At 41.8% G+C, this 21,617-nt stretch overlaps 1 protein-coding gene across 1 annotated transcript in view; it reads right to left on the reverse strand.

The window, feature by feature from the left end:
- tram1 (translocation associated membrane protein 1) overlaps positions 1 to 18,080 on the reverse strand; it is a 30,045-nt gene extending 11,965 nt beyond the window's left edge. Inside the window, exons 1-7 of the mRNA XM_063065004.1 lie at positions 17,836 to 18,080; positions 10,198 to 10,261; positions 8,030 to 8,148; positions 7,830 to 7,946; positions 6,214 to 6,272; positions 3,225 to 3,309; positions 211 to 281 (exon numbers count right to left, since the gene is read on the reverse strand). Coding sequence (XP_062921074.1) covers positions 211 to 281; positions 3,225 to 3,309; positions 6,214 to 6,272; positions 7,830 to 7,946; positions 8,030 to 8,148; positions 10,198 to 10,261; positions 17,836 to 17,955 — 635 coding nt within the window. The 5' untranslated portion in view covers positions 17,956 to 18,080. The remainder of the gene's footprint in view (positions 1 to 210; positions 282 to 3,224; positions 3,310 to 6,213; positions 6,273 to 7,829; positions 7,947 to 8,029; positions 8,149 to 10,197; positions 10,262 to 17,835) is intronic.
- Positions 18,081 to 21,617: the final 3,537 nt, after the last annotated feature.

A 21,617-nucleotide genomic window follows, 5' to 3' on the forward strand; every position in this document is an offset into this window, starting at 1 on the left:
TATTGAGATTTAAAAAGAAATTTCCCTTTAGAAATTGCTATTATGGTTAAGTGCTATAGCCTGCTTTTGATTATTTAACAGCCCTTTCATTGAAAACAGGAACTTCTGCTTATCAAATTTGTTGAGGGTTATTTTAAATGTCTTATTCGAATAAATGTTACCTTTTGAGGTTTTCCCCTCATTCACATCATTTTGAAAAAAACAACTTACTTTAACAGGTAAGCTCCAGCAATGTGAAAAATGTACAAACTTGTATACACAAGCTGCCGAGGAATATCTTCCTAAAAGCAAAAAGACACTCAATTGATTAGAAATCAGCGACAGCACAGAATAATTCAAGAGTTCACTTTTAGACTTTAAATCAAAACCTTTTCTGGAATGCATAAAACTACCGTAAAATTGGAATGTCTTCAGCAATATATACAGAAAATTCAAATAATCAATATGCAATAAACTCTAATGCTGATTTTCTAACTGGCTATCAGTACATGAAACACTTTCACTAAACAAGAGAAAGGGTGTAACACTGAGGCTTTACAAGGTATTGATCAGACCTCATTTGAAGCATTGTGAGCAGTTTTGGGCCCAATATCTAAGGAAGGATGTACTGGTATTGAAGACAGTCCAGAGAAGGTTCAAGAGAATGATCCCGAGAACTAAAGTGTTGATGAATGAGGGACTCCGGGCCTGTACAAATGTACACACTGGAGTATAGGATGGGGGAGGGGTGGAATCTCATTGAAACCTACCAAATAGCTTAGATAGAGTGACCGCGGAGATGATGTTTCCTGAAGTGGGAGAGTCTAGGACCGGAGGGCATAGCCTCAAAGGAAGGACATCACTTCCACCAGTGGGTGGTGAATCTGTGGAATTCTTTGCCACAAATGGCTGTGAAGGCCGTCATTAGTTATATTTAAAGCAGAGCTTGATAAATTCTTAATTACTAAGGGTGTCAGGAAGAAGGCAGGAGAATGGAGTTCAGTGGGAAAATAAATTGGCCATAATCAAATGGCAGAGAATACTTGACGTGTATGCTCAGCACATGGAGGGGGTGGGGGGATGGTTCCTTTTCCCAATGAGCCATGCTTTACTGACAATGGTTGGAAGGCTGAGATACAAAGAAGGAACATTGTCTATGATTCTGTCAGACTTGGGAATGGTGTAAGGATGTCTGCAGGAAGAAGTGAGGATGAGAAGGATTGTGGTTCCAGAGTTAAGGTAGGAAAGTCAAGAGGCCTTGATCTCATGGTGGAACGAGAGGGAATACTGATGCATTTTAAAAGATAGTAATGCAGGATAAAACATTATATGGTAAAACTCTTAAACTGGCATGGTCTGGAATATGGTGATATGAATTCGCAAATTTTTCAGACCTCCATTCTTATTAATACTCCAACACACTTTTAATTCATATTTCTCTTAAAATTTGAAGTTCAAAGTAAATTTATTATCAAAGTACATACATGTCATTTACAATGCTGAGATTCATTTTCTTGTGGGCATACTCAATAAATCCATAACAGAGTAACAGCCAGTGTGCAAAAGACAACAAGCTGTGCAAATACAAAAAGAAAGAAGTAATAATAAATAAATAAGTAATAAATATCAAGGGCGTGAGATGAAGAGTCCTTGAAAGTGAGTCCATAGGTTGTGGGACATTTCACTGATGTGGCAAGTGAAGTTGAGTGAAGCTATCCCCTTCAATTCAACAGCCTGATGACTGAAGGGTAATAACTGTTCCCGAACCTGGATGTGAGTCATGAAGCTCCTGTATCTTCTTGCTGATGGCAGCAGTGAGACGAGAGCAAGATGTGGGTAGTGGTCTCTGATGATAGATGCTGCTTTCCTGTGACAACACTCCATGTGCTCATTGGAGGGAAGCGCTTTACCATGATGTACTCTGGGCAGTATCAACTACTTTTTGTAGGATTTCCATTCAAGGGATTGGTGTTTCCATACCAGACCATGATGCAGCCAGCCAATATACTCTTCACCACACATCTATCGGAGTTTGTCAAAGTTTTAGATGTCATGGTGAAACATTGCAAACTCCAAAGGAAGAAGAGGCGCTTCGTAACTGCACTTTTGTGCTGGGTCCAGGACAGGTGCTCTGAAATGATAACACCGGGGAATTTAAAGTTGCTGACCCTCTCCACCTCTGATCCTCCGGTGAGGACTGGCTCATGGACCTCTGGTTTCCTCATCAATAATTAACACCTTAGTCTTGCTGAGACTGAGTGACAGGTTTTTGCTGTGGCATCAATCATCCACATTTTCAATCTCCCTCCTATATACCGATTCATCACCACCTTTGATTTGGCCTACAACAGTGGTGTCGTCAGTGCTATAAGTTTTCTAAAGGCTCCGGTGTCAAAGGGAGCAGAGAACTGTGGCCCGTGTCAGAGGGAGTCAAAGTTCCAAACAAACTGATAGCAGTTTATCAATTTTTACTGTACTTGTATGTCTCAAATATTCCCATTTCTTACAGGTGGTTAACATGGAAAACATGAGTGACACTTTTCAGGTGTGATGGTAATGGGAAAAGCCCCACCACAAAAAAGGACAGCAGATAAGCATCAAGGGCTTCCTTGACAGTTACCGCAAAGGACCATGTAGTATACAGGTATGTCATCAATGCAAGTGCATAGTTCCCCAGATGTTCAGCCTGCTAAACTCAACTGATCTGCTAAACACCAAGCAGCACATGCAATGGCCATAAATTATTGATGGGCCCTTTATACCAGAGAACTTGGCAGTAAACACCAGCAGGGTATTCAACTGCAGTGAGAGGTACAAGAGAAGAAACCAACCACACTGTCCTTTATCGATCAATTGCAAACACACCTACCCACTTCAATGAATCTCTTGATTAGCAACTGAAGCCTTTCACTTCCTACCTAGCCAACAGGCTCCTTTACCTAGTTTCCCTGGTCATGAAAAGATTATCAACTCAACCCAGAATCATTTTGCTTGGTCATGGCTTTAAATACTCATTAATCAGGGAAACTCAAAAACGACAGTCATTACAAAGCTTACAAGTTCACTAGACCGCCCTAACACAGAGCTTAATTTGAAGCAAAGTCAAGACTGAACTTCTCTGCCATGGCGTTTATTAGCAAATCTTATTTCACTTTATGTTAATCAGCTTATTCTTCCCACTGTTGGGTGCTGCACCTGAAAAGATATGTAAGACACAAGACAAAGAAAAAACTACTAAAGCCTACCTTTCGGGTTTTCTGAAAATAAAGCTCTGGTAAGGCATGAAACCAATAAGCCAACTGTGCAATATAGAAAAACTTCACCTGAAAGCTAAAATAAAAGTAAAATACATGATAAAGAATGTACAAATGTGACAATTCAGTGCAAATCATAACATACAGCTGAAATTAAAATGCACCTAGTCATCTTAACTCATACAAATAGTTAAGTACATCACAGCCAATATATTTATAAAATATTTTGGGAGTATCATTGCAAATATCAACAAAAGTAGTTGCGGATAACCCTGAAACACTGCAGCAACTACTGACAACGAATGTTTGCTAGCAGCTATGTTGCTGCACAGAAGACAGTATCATATATTTCTTCTTCTGAGAAACTTCTCTTTCCTACATTCATTCTAAATACTAAAAGTGGTAACAATCTTACCTGGAGTTGGAGCATGAGCATTAGTGTCAAACTAAACAGCTACCAGCGAACAAACACAGAGCATCACATTTCAGCTCTTGGATATCAGTCACAACTGCTTCTCAATAAACCAGCTTCATTCCATTGCCATAATTTTCTTTAATGTCCCACGTGATCATAATAGCTTCAATTGTTACAAATTAAATAAAGGCCTGGCTCAGCCATAATGTCATATCAGGTGAAGTACAGATCAGAAATCAAATTATGGCTCTTTTGAACTTGAAGTTTAGTATTACATTAGTAGAACGACTGAAAAGGGAAGTTTCTACCACAAACAAGAGAAAAATCTACAGATGATGGAAATCCAAGGAACACACACACACAATACTGGAGGAACTCAGCAAGTCAGGCAGCACCGATGGAAAAGAGTCAACAGTCGATGTTTTGGGCTGAGACTGGACTGGAGAAAAAAAGATGAGAAGTCAGAAAAGAAGGGGAGGAAGAAATATAAAGTAGTAGGTGATAGGGGAAACCAGGAAGGGGGAGGGGTGAAGTAGCGAGCTCGGAAGCCGATCGGTGAAAGAGATAAAGGGTTGGAGAAGGGGGAATCTGACAGGGGAGGACAGAAGGCCATGAAGAAAGGGAAGGGGGGAGGAGCAACAGAGGGAGGTAATGGGCAGGCAAAGAGATAAGGTGATAAAAAAATGGGAATGGGAAATGGTGGGAGGGGGAAGGGGGGCAATTATTGGAAGATCAAGAAATCGATGCTCATGCTATCAGGTTGGGGGCTATTGTGGCAGTGGAGGAGGCCATAGACTGACATATCAGAATGGGAAGTAGAATTAAAATGGGTGGCCACCAGGAAATCCCACTTTTTTCTGGCAGATGGAGCGTAGGTGCTTGGCAAAGAGTTCTCCCAACCTAGATTGGGTCCCACCACACTAGGAGCACCAGATACAACAGATGACTTCAACAGACTCACAGGTGAAGTGTCACCTCACCTGGAAGGCCTGTTTGGAGCCCTGAATGTTAGTGAGGGAAGAGGTGTGGGGGAGTGTAGCACTTGTAAGAAGTGCCAGGGGGGAGATCAGTGGGGAGGGACGAATGGACAAGAGTTGCGTAAGGAGTGATCCCTGTGGAAAGCGGGGCATAAATGTGCTTGATGGTGGGATCCCACTGGAGATGGTAGATGTTACAAAGAATTACGTGCTGGATGTGGAGGCTGGTGGGGTGATAGGTGAGGACAAGAGAAAGCCAATCCCTGGTGGGGTAGTGGGAGGATGGAGTGAAAGCAGACATGCGTGTAATGGAAGAGATGTGGTTGAGGGTAACAATGATGTTGGAGGAAAGGAAGCCAATTTCTTTGAAGGAGGAAATACTCCAATCCTTAGTTCTGGAATGAAAAGCTTCATCCTGACAGCAGATGTGGCGGAGACAGAGAAATTGAGAGAAGGGGATGACATAAGTAACAGGGTGGGAAGAGATATAGTCCAGGCAGCTGTGAGAATCAGTGGGTTTATAAATGATATCAGTAGATAAGCTATCTCCAGAAATTGAGAAAGAGTCAGAAATGGACGAGATAAATTCGAAGGCAGGGTGAAAGTTGGAGGCAATAAGTTGACGAATTTGACGAGCTCCATGTGGAGCAGCAGCAGCATCAATACCAATGCAGTCGTCGATGTAGCATAGGAAAAATTGGGGACTGATACCAGTGTAGGTTTAGAACATAGACCGTAACACGTAGCCGACAAAAAGGCAGGCATAGCTGGAATCCATGTGAGTGCCCATGGCTGCGCCTTTTGTTTGAAGGAAATGGGAGAAATTATTGAGAGTGAGAGCCAGTTCTACCAGATGGAGGAGAGTGGTGGTGGAGGGAAATTGGTTGGGTCGGTGCTTGGAAAGAAATGGAGAGCATTGAGGCCTTCATGATGGGGGATAGAGGTGCATAGGGACTGGACATCCATAGTGACAATAAGATGATCAGGGCCAAGGAGCTTGAAATCATTGAAAAGATTAAGAGTGTGTGAAGTTACACAGATGTAGGTAGGACGGGACTGACTTAACATTTCAGAAAATAGCTAGAGGCAGAAAATCCAGACAATCCCCAACTAAGCCTCAAACCAGAAGGTCTTGGATATGACTTGAGATCTGCATTGAAGCAATAGCAAAACTGCTGATTTAATAAAGTTTAATCAGCAATGATCACATCTTAAACAAGATCAGGAAGTGGTCAGTAGAAGAAATCAGGTTCCCACAGAATCATAAGAATAACTTCATGCTCCTATACTCCCAATCAAGTCCTGGGCTCAAAAGGAAGACAAAAAAGTTTACAATCACGAATCCTTAACTTTCTGAGCCCAAATTCCAGCATAAACAGCTTCTTATTAGAAGTGCACCAACATTGCACATGTATGCATGAGTCAACATTATAAGGTAGAGAAATAAAAAGGCAAAAATAGACTAAAGAGTCTTTCTCAAAAAAATTGAGTATTTTTAAAACATTTTATTAGCTTTTTTTCAACCTTATGTTTTATACATAGTACAATTTATGCTTACATTCACTAAATTAATTATGAAAATACTTACGGCATCAACGAGTGGGGGTAGTTTTCCCATAAGTTCCGAGGATTTGATGCATAATTTTCCTACAGACAAGATTTATTTGTTGAGACTATTATTACTGGGCAGTTAATATTCGATATCTTATGTTTTGGCTATATTATATTAATCGTGTAGACTGTCCGGTATGGGTTTCTTCAGAAGTTAACTCTGTTAATAAATTTTCTATTATTTCTCTTCTTGGATCCTCACTTCCTTTATGTGTAAGTAAAGTAACTGATAATTTAATAGTTAAACATACTCTGAGGATCTGGATACAATTTAGAAAATATTTTGGTTTATTGAGATTTTCTCTTTCAAGTCCCAGTTATTCTAATTTTTTTTAAACCCTCCATGACTGATCTGGTTTTTAAAGAATGGGAAAGGTTGGGTATTAAATGTTTTTGGGATCTGTTTGTTTGAAGAAATCTTTTTTCATTTGAGCAATTGTCAGCTAAATATAGCTTACCCAAAACCCACTTTTTTAGATATCTACAAATCAGAGATTTTCTAAGCTCTCAGTTATGCACATTTCCTATAAGCTCAGATAAGAACTTACTAGACGTAATTTTTAATTTGACACCTTCTCATAATGGTTCAATATCTAATATTTATGGTATGTTACTGGAGACGAGGAATGTCCTTTTAGACAAAATTAAGAGTCTCTGGGAAAAAGATTTACAGACATCAATATCTGAGGAAACTTGGAATGAAATTTTTAAACTGGTTAATACTTCATCGCTATGCGCTCGCCATTCCCTCATACAATTTAAGGTAGTACATAGAGTCCATATGACTAAAGATAAGCTTTCTCGTTTTTATTCGGATATATCTCCCTACTGTGACAGATGTAATAATGGAGAAGCTTCATTAATTCATGTTTTGAACTTGTCCGAGTCTTGAAAAATATTGGAAGGAAGTTTTTCAAACTTTTTCTTTACTTTTCAAAGTCAATTTTAAGCCTAATCCTCTGACGGCCCTATTCAGTATTGTTGCAGGACAAGATATCAAACTGAAGACATCTGATTTACATATTTTGGTCTTTAGCCCTCTTAAAGCTAGGAGGGCGCTTTTGTTTAAATGGAAAGATGTTTTTCCTCCTACTCATGCTTAATGGTTATGCGACATTATGTCATGCTTAGAATTAGAGAAGATCTGTTGTTCAATTTCTGAATCTCATCAAGACTTTCAAACATTGTGGGGACCTTTTCTGAATTATTTTCAAAACTTCCAACATCTTCAATTTGTTATTTAAATTCAGATGTTGGCTATTACGAATTTTTATTATGTGAGAAGGTATTTTACCTTTTTTTCTCCTTAATAAACAGCTTCGGTCTTGGTTGGGGTTAGACTTTCTTTGTAATAAATTAGTATATTTCAATATAACTACTGATCAACTTACATGAATACGGGGTAATGAGATTGTTACGAATAGATATAATGTAAATTGGTAGTTTAAAAAAAAATCTTTTGGACCTTTTATATATACTTTCTTGTACTCTGTATTCTTCTATGTAGAAACTAATAAGAATATTGGAAACAGACTATATTGCAATCATTGTAATTAGCAAAACCAAAACTATACAAAATAATGTCACACTTACAGAGGCTAGAATGCATGTTCCCCAGATAAATGAAACCAAGTAAAAGGCACTAAGTTGTCCAGATTCATTGAATTTGCTGTGCTTTGTTTTTGAAAAATGCATCCGCCTGTTGATTTTCTGAAATGAAATATGACAGTCATTTGAAAACTGTATAAAGCATGCATCATTTCATAGATATAATAAAAAGTATCCATACTCACGTCAAGCACGTATTCTTGCACTATAGCATGGAGAATAATAGCAACCAACGTGTAAAAGAAAACTGTAGCGATGTCCTTAAAGCCATAACGATAAAAAATGATCGATTCAGCATTTTCATCTAAGAAATTAAACAAGAATTACAATGTATTGACACTTAAAGACTACAATCACATGTGTAAAACGTAAGTACAAATAAGCCTTGTAGTAAAGTTTTGCAAGCTTTTACAATAAGTGGCAAATAAACAAATAAAGTTGACAAAGTAAGAGGGGTGATTGATAAGTTCGTGGCCTAAGGTAGAAACAGTCAATTTTAGGAAACCTTGCGCATTTATATTGCAACATAGTCCCCTCCTACATTTGCACACTCAGTCTGGCGGTCGTGGCGCATACGGATCTTGGACCTCCAGAAAGTGCCCACAGCAGGGGGTGATTGATAAGTTCGTGGCCCAAGGTAGAAGGAGATGAGTTATACAGTTCTTGTTACATGCACATGCAGTTCAACTCTGAGTGATTATGCAGAAAGTTTGAGGTTAATAACTCATCAGAGGTCATTGATAAGTTCGTGGCTTAAGATAGAAGGAGTTATTAACTTCAAACTTTCTGCATAATCACTCAGAGTTGAACTGCATGTAACGAGAGCTGTATAACTAATCTCATCAAATGAGACAATGAAACTGATAAAGCAAACAAGAACTTTGTGAAAACTTTAAGAAAGAGAAAACACTTCAAAACATTTCCCAGCACTTCACAATAAAAGTGACAGTGTGCATGCTTCATACAGCATTACGTTGCTCATTGCTAAATATGGAAAGCCCCATAAAAGAAAGAGAGATTCCGAGAAGGGTTTTGCATTCTCTAAGTCACCAGACCACATAATTAGTCAGCGGCAAATGGTCAGACTCAGCGACAACTCTGTTCAAAGCCAAAAAGATGAAATGTCTGAGAATTAGGAACACATACCTGGGCAACAGAATTATGCAACATACTTAGGACAACAGAATTTGCTCTGAAGTTGGATAAATCAAGTTTGTTAGGCAATGAGTCTTTGCTTCTTGGTTATGATCACTTCATAAAACATGAAAGCATAGGTCGAGTTATTTTTTTGCAAGGGAACTACAAACAGATACGAAGGGGGAGTCAATATTTTGGGTTGTTGAGCAATTGCTATGATACAAAATAAATAGTGCAAAAAATGGAATAACAGTTGAGTTTGGGTTGTTATTGCAACCACTGATCTCAGATCTCTCTCGTAACTGTACGCCTTCTCATTGCCACCTGATCCCAAGTCCAGAATTCCCCCCCTCAACTGCTTCTTAATCTTCTTGACCTTAAAAAGACACTTTCAAATATTGACTAATATCTCTTACGTGGCATTCAACAACACTTCTCAGGATGCTAAAAATGCTGAGTATTTGAACTAATACCATGGGCGTCACGGTAGAGTAGCCGTTAGCAAAACGCTACTACAGCTTGGGTCATTGGAATTCGGAGTTCAATTCCAACGAACTCTGAAGGAAGTCTACACGTCCTCCCTGCGGAACATGCGTGTGCTCTGGTTTCCTCCCACAGTCCAAAGGTAGGTTAATTTGCAATATAAAATTGTTGTGATTAGGCTAGAGTTAAATCAGGGATTTCTGAGTGGCACTGCTCGCAGAGCCAGAAGGGCCTGTTGTGCACTGCATTTCAACAAATGTCCAGCAGAAGTGGTTGAGGCAGGTTCGATGTTGTCATTTAAAGTTAAATTGGATAGCTATATGGACAGGAAAGGAATGGAGGGTTATGGGCTGAGTGCAGATCGGTGGGACTAGGTGAGAGTAAGAGCTTGGCACGGACTAGAAGGGCCGAGATGGCCTGTTTCCGTGCTGTAATTGTTATATGTTATATCAAATTGATTACAAGGTGGTAGCAAGTGCGCATGTGGCCAATTGATCACGCAGTGATTCGATTGGACCTCCTGCACGCAGAGGACTCTCACTTTGCCTGCAGGCTTTTGAGCGCCATGTGTTTTCATCTTGACGGACCAGGTTCATTGCTCCAACATATGCCCAGTGTGTACCGTTACTAACATGACTCAGTAAGGTTGTTTAATCATACTACTCCATTTTCATTCTTACTCTGTGCTTACCGAACAGCATTGCTGTGAGACACGATTTAAAAAAAATCATACCTGTTGCAGAGATTGTGACATTATGTTGAAGAGTGACGAAAGAAACAGCTATCTTAGCTGTCATCTTTAAAAAAAAAGAGAAAATATCTTAGGGATTAACAAGTAATACATTTTTAATTGTAAAACCTACTCAATCTTACCCATACAACAGAACGCAAAATGGCTTTCCAATAGTTATCAAGGAATAAAAACACACACACACTTAACAGGCATGGATGCTGATATGCCCATAATTATGTTGTCATGAACCCTCTCAAACAATCAAATCAATTGATTCATGGAATATGAACTACAATGGCTACAACACATTATTTTATTTTAAAAGACTATTTCCAAATACTGGCTGCAGTGCAAAAATTGATTATGCATTTGTGGTGACAAATTCCCAACTTCATACCAAGAACACCTTCCACCTTGCTGTGTGGCGTTCAAATCACTCCAAAGAGGACAGCTTTGCTCAAGTGTAAGGTTCATGAGGAGCTGTGTGGCATTAGGAGCAATTATTTTATTTCACCAGAATCTGTAATAATATAGCACTCCACCACCCTCGATCCTTCACGTTAACATCGAATCAGGCAGCAATGCTGGTTCAGTGGGGAAAACAGAAGAGAATGCTGAGTGGTCCCAACCACACCCAAAGAATCTGACAACTTGGGGAAAGCCAAAATATACATTCACATGCATAAATAAGTTCTGGTTTAAGATGATGCTGGTGAATCTCTGGCTGGTGGCTAATGAAACAACTAAAAACTTGTAAACAACAGGAATTCTGCAGATGCTGGAAATTCAAGCAACACACATCAAAGTTGCTGGTGAACGCAGCAGGCCAGGCAGCATCTATAGGAAGAGGCGCAGTCGACGTTTCAGGCCGAGACCCTTCGTCAGGACTAACTGAAGGAAGAGTGAGTAAGGGATTTGAAAGTTGGAGGGGGAGGGGGAGATGCAAAATGATAGGAGAAGACAGGAGGGGGAGGGATAGAGCCGAGAGCTGGACAGGTGATAGGCAAAAGGGGATACGAGAGGATCATGGGACAGGAGGTCCGGGAAGAAAGACGGGGGGGGGGGTGACCCAGAGGATGGGCAAGAGGTATATTCAGAGGGACAGAGGGAGAAAAAGGAGAGTGAGAGAAAGAATGTGTGCATAAAAAAGAGTAACAGATGGGGTACGAGGGGGAGGTGGGGCCTAGCGGAAGTTAGAGAAGTCGATGTTCATGCCATCAGGTTGGAGGCTACCCATACGGAATATAAGGTGTTGTTCCTCCAACCTGAGTGTGGCTTCATCTTTACAGTAGAGGAGGCCGTGGATAGACATGTCAGAATGGGAACGGGATGTGGAATTAAAATGTGTGGCCACTGGGAGATCCTGCTTTCTCTGGCGGACAGAGCGTAGATGTTCAGCAAAGCGGTCTCCCAGTCTGCGTCGGGTCTCACCAATATATAAAAGGCCACATCGGGAGCACTGGACGCAGTATATCACCCCAGTCGACTCACAGGTGAAGTGATGCCTCACCTGGAAGGACTGTTTGGGGCCCTGAATGGTGGTAAGGGAGGAAGTGTAAGGGCATGTGTAGCACTTGTTCCGCTTACACGGATAAGTGCCAGGAGGGAGATCAGTGGGGAGGGATGGGAGGGACGAATGGACAAGGGAGTTGTGTAGGGAGCGATCCCTGCGGAATGCAGAGAGAGGGGGGGAGGGAAAGATGTGCTTAGTGGTGGGATCCCGTTGGAGGTGGCGGAAGTTACGGAGAATAATATGTTGGACCCGGAGGCTGGTGGGGTGGTAGGTGAGGACCAGGGGAACCCTATTCCTAGTGGGGTGGTGGGAGGATGGAGTGAGAGCAGATGTACGTGAAATGGGGGAGATGCGTTTAAGAGCAGAGTTGATAGTGGAGGAAGGGAAGCCCCTTTCTTTAAAAAATGAAGACATCTCCCTCGTCCTAGAATGAAAAGCCTCATCCTGAGAGCAGATGCGGCGGAGACGGAGGAATTGCGAGAAGGGGATGGCGTTTTTGCAAGAGACAGGGTGAGAAGAGGAATAGTCCAGATAGCTGTGAGAGTCAGTAGGCTTATAGTAGACATCAGTGGATAAGCTGTCTCCAGAGACAGAGACAGAAAGATCTAGAAAGGGGAGGGAGGTGTCGGAAATGGACCAGGTAAACTTGAGGGCAGGGTGAAAGTTGGAGGCAAAGTTAATAAAGTCAACGAGTTCTGCATGCGTGCAGGAAGCAGCGCCAATGCAGTCGTCGATGTAGCGAAGGAAAAGTGGGGGACAGAACCCAGAATAGGCACGGAACATAGATTGTTCCACAAACCCAACAAAAAGGCAGGCATAGCTAGGACCCATACGGGTGCCCATAGCTACACCTTTAGTTTGGAGGAAATGGGAGGAGCAAAAGGAGAAATTATTAAGAGTAAGGACTAATTCTGCTAGACGGAGCAGAGTGGTGGTAGAGGAACTGATTAGGTCTGGAATCCAAAAAGAAGCGTAGAGCTTTGAGACCTTCCTGATGGGGGATGGAAGTATATAGGGACTGGACATCCATGGTGAAAATAAAGCGGTGGGGGCCAGGGAACTTAAAATCATCGAAAAGTTTAAGAGCGTGAGAAGTGTCACGAACATAGGTCGGAAGGGATTGAACAAGGGGTGATAAAACAGTGTTGAGGTATGCAGAAACGAGTTCGGTGGGGCAGGAGCAAGCTGAGACAATAGGTCGGCCAGGACAGGCAGGTTTGTGGATCTTGGGTAGGAGGTAGAAACGGGAAGTGCGGGGTGTGGGAACTATAAGGTTGGTAGCAGTGGATGGGAGATCCCCTGAGCGGATAAAGTCGTTGATAGTGTGGGAGACAATGGCCTGGTGCTCCTTAGTGGGGTCACGATCGAGGGGTAAATAAGAGGAGGTATAGAGATATAGAGGAACTAAAAACTTGTTTTCAGTCTCTCCCTTTCGGGTAAACGATCATTGCAAACAATAGCTTGCAATTTCCCTTTGGACTTGGAGGCAAATCGATGCGGCTGAACCACTCACTGAGAGTGAGGAAGACCCAAGCTTCAGTCAAGTTACACGCCAAGCTGACTTGGAAGGTTGGGTACAGGCTCAATCAAGGCCGTGAGGTCCAGGCCCCAGAGTGTATCGAAGCAACTGAACCAGATGTTTGGATAATGATTTAAGTACAGGGCTAGATTGAAAAGGTCAGGGTGCTGGGGTCCGAGATGAGGGATGGGCCAGTTCAGCTCACTGCTCGCTCTGTGCTGAACTGGTTAGACTCTCTTTGTGGACTTCAGTTCAGAATGCTATATGCTTACATTTATTGTTTGCATTGGGGGGAGGAGAAGATGGCAGCGCGCCGCGCGTGCGCAGCTCTCCGGTGAAAATGATATCGTATCTGTTAAATAGGGGCCGCAGACAATTCTGATTTGATGAAGAATGGACATGAAAGCACGGAGGAACATCTGGAGAAATTTCTGAAACGCCCGTTCGCTGCTGTCGTTACTGTGTGGTCGTGAATCTTTCGGAGGGTAGGCCTCAAAATCCCCGGCCTTGCCTGCATTTGGTGACCGATAAGGAGGTCGAATCATTTGGACAGAGATGGCTCTCAGTACTCAGTGTCGGATAGCTGATCAGAGCTCGAAGTTTTCAGATGACTCAGAGTCGGATTGTGGTCGGCATGGCAGGGAGAGTTTTTCTTCCTTCTCCCGTCTGTGTGAGATGTGGGACATTTGAGAAACTTTGAACTTTACTGTGCTCATGGACTTCTTCATCAAGTTATGGTATTGTTATACTGTTTGTAACTATGTTATAATTATGTGGTTTTGTCAGTTTTTTCAGTCTTGGTTTGTCCTGTGTTTTGTGATATCACACCGGAGGAAATAATGTATCATTTCTTAATGCACGCATTACTAAATGACAATAAAAGAGGACTACGTGTCTTCATAATCATGTATTTGATTTTTTTTTCCTACTCATTGGGTGTTTGACGGTCTTAAAAAATTTTTTTTTGAGGCTTCTTTGTTTTGTGGCTGCCTGTTAGGAGTCAAATCTCAAGGTTGTATAATGTACTTTAAACTTTGAATAAACGTTTTAAAAAAACTGCAAACAAAAGGCTATCCAGAATGGAGAGATAAAGACATCAGTCTTGTCACATCCAGCCAACAAAGTAAGTGGGTAATTAAGCAGGGTACAGCTGCTCCATAAATACCTCCACCATGAATACCTCCACCATAAGTCCAGCACAAAAACAAAACACAATGATAGAAAATATGGAACTACTTTAAGCCCGAAGTGCAAAGAACATAATACACTTTTCCTGACCACCTCACTGTCACAGATGATCTTAAGGTAATCTTTTCGTTCCAGTTTAAGAAGGAATAACATTAGATATACAAAGGCCCCACAAACATCCTTGCCAGACTACTGAGGACATGAATCAGATTTATATGTGCATCTGCCAAGCTGATTCAGTACAAATGATTTCACAAGAAAGCCATGGAGGGCCAATCTTTAATGATTTCATCAATTATGCTTCCTCCAGAATTAAGTCCCAAGCAGGATGCTCACTAATAACTTTCCACTCTTCAGATCGATTTCAATCCCTCAGATAATCCTGCACGATGATTTAAAAAAAATTCAAGTTTCAGTCGATAAGCCTCAGAAAATGTGTTGCACAAGTGCCAGGTATTGACCATCTCCAGCAAAACCATGTAACCACATCTCTTTGACGTTGAGTGTCATGAAACATTTGGTTTATTGCTCACTGTGCAGGGCTATTTAAAAAAACCTTCATAGCATCTTAAAAGTTTCTTCCCTCAGGCAGTTAATCTGATAGACCAGTCTAGTTAACGCTGTCCTCCCCACTCCACTCTATTATGTCAGTCACTGCATTGTAAACACTTTAAACCACTTTATATATAATGCTATTTACGTTGTAAATACATCCTGGTATTTATGCATTTATGAACATTTTATTCCATATCTGTACTTCTAACTTAATTTTATATAATTTTTAATTCTGTATTATTGTTGAATGTTTTCATTCAACACAAACACAACACAGCAATTTCCTAATACATGTAAATGTATATGGCGAATAAAATGAATATTGACTTCAGCTCCTCGATGCTAACCATTTACTCACATGCCCATCAGCTCCCTCTGAATTTGCTTGCCACCCATACACCCAGGGAGGAAACTGCAGCACCCATGGATAAACCACACAGCCACAGGGACAAGGTGCAAACTGTGCACAGAGAGCACCCAAGATCAGGATCAAATTCAGCACAAACCATTGCATTCTGAAGCTAAAGCCTGGAAAGATGCCCTTAGGTCCACTAGCATTAAACTAGCAAAGTGTTAATCAATGGCTAACACTGAAAACTAGTACAGTAGTGACAAACACAGAACCTCAAAAGGGATTAGGAATGTGAAGGAAAAAAAGTCTGAATGTGAACAGAACCCAATACTTTTTTGGTAATATAATAATAAGTTAGATCTAATTGCAAGGGCATAATGAAGTTTAAAGATACTATAAACAAAATGAACATCTGGTTGACGGTGAGAAGGAAAGCTTTATATTGCAAGATAAAGATGGCCTCCTCCAAGAGGACCACAACCTTGTCGTGGTTTGGAGGCATGCAAGCCTCAATGACCTGGACAGCTATGTTAGCCAAGGGCTTTATGATAGGGTCACCCATGCCAAACAGTTCAAAGGGTAGAGGCCAGGTTAAGAGTGGTCCACCGGTCTAGCAGGTTGAGGGGTTCAGCTTAGGGCTGACAGCCCTGACTGGTAAAATAAAACTTATGGAAACAGCAATGAAGTAAGCTCCTACATCTGAGTGAGACGGTATTCCTCAGTCTCCACCCAGAACTTGTACAACTGACAGTTATGAAAGAAGTCCTGAACACCACCAGAGACAGAAGACCTTCTCTGCTGTCCTAAATGTCAGTGGCATAATGGGCAGTAGAGATACAGATGAATAGACAAGTAGCAGAGAGTTCAGTCAGTGAGAGGTTTTGGGAGTGAAGGACTGGCTGGAAATGCAACAAAGTCATACAAATCAAATGGGAACATCCTACAAAATGGGCTGGAACTGTGGAATCTATATCCACAGATCCTAAAAGAAAGCAGGAGTATTCAGTGAGATGGTATAGTGGCATATGGGATGGTGAAGCACAGAATCTCACAGCAGATAATATTATGCTTCAATTATATGCGGCACTACTGAAACAACTTGAGCACAACGTACATTTTTTTTCAAAACGGCAAGGGGACAAAGGATACTGCCAGAAATGGAACATTTTAAGAGACAGCAATAAGCCAAATTGTTTCCTTTGGAGGCAAAAGTGAGTAGACTGAAAATAAAAATTAGGAGGGGTCAAATAGTAACTACGAAGTACCTAGATCCCTTGGTAGAGGGACCCATCCAGATGGCACATGTTAAAATGATGTATAAAAACTTTTCCACCAGAGGGAGGTAGGTCTCTGGAATTCACTGCTGGAAAGCAATGAAGAGTTAGAACCCCTCATCACTTTTAAAACTTATCCAATGTGTACATGAAGAACCATGGTTTGTAAAACTACAGACTTTGTGTGATGGATAGTGGGATAAAGTTTAGTAGTTTTTATTCAACCAGCACAAATATATTGTGCCAAATACCTCTTCCTGTGTTTAAAATGTTTGTGATTACATATAAAATGTAAGTTGCTACCAATAAAACTTCGCTTGTAACTTTTGATTTGTGTATGTATTGCTATTACTTTCTCTTCTCTTACTCTTAAAGCGTCCACAACCTTGCACACGAGGAAAGCAAAGCCATACAGTGAAGCAGCATTAGCCTGCAGAGGATAATTGGATGAGTATAAACATTTAACCCCAATTAAAAACTAAAAATATACTACTATTGTAAATATTCTACACCCGCATTTATAAAGGAAATGTGTCACAATACACCCTCTCACTAACATGCCATTGCGGGGCTTTTACAATGCCGCAGGTTTAGATAGATCTACGTTTACTCTCGAGGGAAAGCGTAGCGAATCAAAAGTTTGATTGACTCCTGCGCTTTACATGTAGTAAGACTTGATGGACAGTAATCTGAGGAACATTGCCATACTTTAAAGTGGGACTCGGTGTAAAGGTATATGCAAATATGACAAACAAAAAGAAAATTTAACTGCACGTTTTGATTACATTTCCGAATCGTTTTAAACACAAAGGTATAATCAAGTGTAGGATGGTTAAAAATTCACATAAGCTTATTCTGGAAACCATCAGTAAACTTAAAAGCAGAATGAGGTTCGAAAGCCCTGAGAATTGGACACGTCAACCCAAACTGTTCCCCTGGGGAAATAGAGCTCCGCGCGTTGCACGATGGCCCTAGTAGTTCATCCTCACTCACTGCCGCCTCAATATACCTCGCCTGCACACTACAAATCCCAGAATGCTCAGCAGTTCGGCGAACAGGGGAAAGGCTTCGGGTGAGAAAAATTAACCGGGAGAGAGGAACTGGCGGTTCCAGCGAGCGACACAACGGAACGCCACGTAACTCCGGAGTCACCAAACACGGGAACAACCGTAGCCTGCCGGCCGGTTGAAAAACACACTGGCCATCAGCTGACTCCAGATGGGCGTCGCTCACTCACCTCGAACATGAGTCCGAGTAGGAAGACCATGGCGACACACGACACGATGTCGGCGTGGTTCTGAACGATGAACTCGTGACTGAAGACCGATGGGTTCTTGCTTTTCTTGCGCAGACCCATGGCGCCGGCAGCAGAAGTGAACTCCGAAGCTGTGAAGACGGCGGCCGCTGCAAACTGACGACCACAGCCAGCACCACGTCTGCAGGAGCTCCAGAGGCAGCCTGACTCCGCCCCCACAACGCCGAGGCTCCCAGGGGAAACCTCCAGGTACAGCGCCACTCCAGGGCGGGAGGGAATGCAGTGCCACCTCACCGAAAACTTTCTTCACTCCATCGGAGCACGCACAATACCTCGCGCAACTTTCAGTCTGTCCGCGGAGTCACACTTGCTCCTCTTGTAAACATGCAGCAATAATGTACCTAAAACTTGAAACGTCCACTGTTCATTTTCCTTCATAGATGCTGAGTTCCTCCATCATTTTGTGTTTGTGAGCAGTGAATACCATTCCATTCATCAGGACATACTTTGGGATGTCTTTGGGATTTTTGTGGCTGGAGGTCCATGATTAACGGTGTTCAGCAGGGACCCGTACTCGGACCTCTGCTGTTTGTGATACAGACCGTAAAACTGACATGAGCGAACACATAGATTGGTCGTGTCGTGTTTGCGTAGAAGACTGCCAAAGGATACAGTGGGAAATCAATCATTTGCAGATGAGGATGGAGATGTGGTAGATGGAGTTTAACCCTGCCAAATGTGGGAACAGGAGTCTCTTACAAGTATGCTCCCCCACCTTGTTTACAATTGAATTCCAGTTCTTATTTAGTACTGTGCTGTGCCATTGGCTTTTGGGGCGGCCTGGTAAAGAAAGCTATTGAAATGAAAGAATTTTAACAAAGACGAAGGCCTCGCTCTAAGTAAGAACTGGAATTCGATTATAAACAAGGTGGGAGAATGAAAACCTGATCAAATGAGGACTAACCAATCAGGAGGGACGCACAACAGGGGTATTAACACCACCGGCTAGACATGTCCAAGCATCATCCCAGATAAAGATGGCAGAGTCCGTCTTTGAAATGTCGGTTATAATCGATACTTGTACCTGGCTGGCAGCCTGAGATGAGTTTATCCGTCATATACGCTGGGAAAGCTCTGGAATTAGGCCATTCACTCATCGAGTCTGCTCCACAATTCAATCATGGCTGACTTAACTATTCAAGAAAGGAAGGAAGCAGGAATTAGGAAACCTACAGCAGTTGGCCTCTCATTTGTTATTGGTAAAATGCTGGGATCCATTACAAAGAAGCTAACAGCAAAATATTTAATAAATGATAATGCAGTATAGAGAATGTTCATGAGGGTTATTCCTGGAACAAAGGGGTTGGTTGCAAAAAAATGTGAGCAGAATGGGCCTGCATTCACTGAAGTATAGAAGCAGGAAATATCTTCTTCCTATGTCATCATCAGAATGTTATAGTTCATAAGATTTAAATACAAGATTCTGATGGTGAGTGATATAATGAATCTGAAAGGATGCTTTCCCCTAGTACGGGTATCTATAATAGAAACATAGAAAACCTACAGCACAATACAGGCCCTTCGTCCCACAAAACTGTGCCAAGCATGTCCTTACTTTAGAAATTACCTAGGGTTACCAATAGCCCACTGTTTTTCTGAGCTTCATGTACCTGTCCAGGAGTCTCTTAAAAGACCCTACTGTATCCATCTCCACCACCGTCACCAGCAGCCCATTCCACGTACTCACTACTCTCTGTGTAAAAAAATTTACCTCTGACATCTCCTCTGTACTTACTTCCAAGCACCTTAAAACTGTGTCCTCTTGTGCTAGCCATTTCAGCCCTGGGAAAAAGCATCTGACTATCCACATGTTCAATGCTTCTCATCATCTTATACACCTCTATCAGGTCACTTCTCACCCTCCGTCGCTCCAAGGAAAAAAGGCCGAGTTCACTCAACCTATTCTCATAAGGCATACTCCCCAATCCAGGTAATATCCTTGTAAATCTCTTCTGCACCCTTTCTATGGTTTCCACATCCCTCCTATAGTGAGGCGAGCAGAACTGAGCACAGTACTCCAAGTGGAGTCTGACCATAGTCCTATATAGCTGTAACATTACCTCTCGGCTCCTAAACTCAATCCCACGATTGATGAAGGTCAATGCACCATATGGTTTCTTAACCACAGAGTCAACCTGTGCAGCAGCTTTGAGTGTCTTATGGACTTGGGACCCCAAGATCCCTCTGATCCTCCACACTGCCAAGAGTCTTACCATTAATACTATATTCTGTCATCATATTTGACCTACCAAAATGAACCACCTCACACTTATCTGGGTTGCACTCCATCTGCCACTTCTCAGCCCAGTTTTGCATCCTATCAATGTTCCCCTGTAACCTGTGACAGCCCTCCACACTATGCACAACACCCCCAACCTTTGTGTCATCAGCAAATTTACTAACCCATCCCTCAGCTTGTTCACCAGGTCATTTATAAAAATGGCGAAGAGTAGGGGTCCCAGAACAAACCTCTGAGGCACACCATTGGTGACTGCCCGCCATGCAGAATATGACCTGTCTACAACCACTCTTTGCCTTCTGTGGGCAAGCCTGTTCTGGATCCACAAAACAATGTCCCCTTGGATCCCATGCCTCCTTACTTTTTCAATAAACCTTGCATGGGGTACCTTGTCAAATGCTTTACTGAAATCCATGTACACTACATCTACTGCTCAACCTTCATTAATGTGTTTAGTCGGATCCTCAAAAAATTCAGTCAGGCTTGTAAGGCACAACCTGCCTTTGACAAAGCCATGCTGACTATTCCTAATCATATTATGCCCCTCCAAATGTTCATAAACCTTGCCACTCAGGATCTTCTCCATCAACTTACCAACCACTGAAGTAAGACTCACTGATCTATAATTTCCTGGGCTATCTCTACTCCCTTTCTTGAATAAGGGAACAACTTCCGCAACCCTCCAATCCTCCGGAACCTCTTCCGTCCCCATTGATGATGCAAAGATCATCGCCAGAGGCTCAGCAATCTCCTCCCTTGCCTCCCACAGTAGTCTGGGGGTACATCTCATCCGGTCCCGGTGACTTATCCAACTTGATGCTTTCCTAAAGCTCCAGCATATCCTCTTTCTTAATATCTACATACTCAAGCTTTTCAGTCCGCTGTAAGTCATCCCTACAATCGTCAAGATCCTTTTCCATAGTGAATACTGAAGCAAAGTACTCATTAAGTACCTTTGCTATCTCCTCTGGTTCCATACACAGTTTTCCACTGCTACATACCTCCTCATATTCAGGGGTCTATTTTTAGAATAATGATTTGCCTATTTTTAAATGATTGTGAGGAGGAATTTCTTCTCAGAGGATCTGGAATATTTGGTATTCTCTATTCCAGAGAGCTGAGGAGGCAGACATTAAATAAATTTAAAGACAGGGATTCACAGGTATTAAAATTCCATACGAGTCAAGGGGTTTAGGAAGGGTGAAGAAAATAGTACTGGACCAAGATTAGATTAACCATGACATTATGGAATGGTGGAGCAAGCAGGAGAAGTGAATTAGTCTCCGTGCTCATTTTTATTCTGTTCATATGTAAGAAATTCGTTCAAAATTACTTAATAATGGCTGTAGGCACCCAACTAAGTGTTTTTTTTTAAACTATTTTACCTTGTCACTGATTTTGGAGATTAACATTCCTTTGCTATTCCAATTACAGTAAAACTCCAGTAACCTGGCATACTTGAGAC

This window comes from Mobula hypostoma, chromosome 1 (assembly GCF_963921235.1).
Source record: "Mobula hypostoma chromosome 1, sMobHyp1.1, whole genome shotgun sequence".
Classification (NCBI taxonomy): domain Eukaryota; kingdom Metazoa; phylum Chordata; class Chondrichthyes; order Myliobatiformes; family Myliobatidae; genus Mobula; species Mobula hypostoma.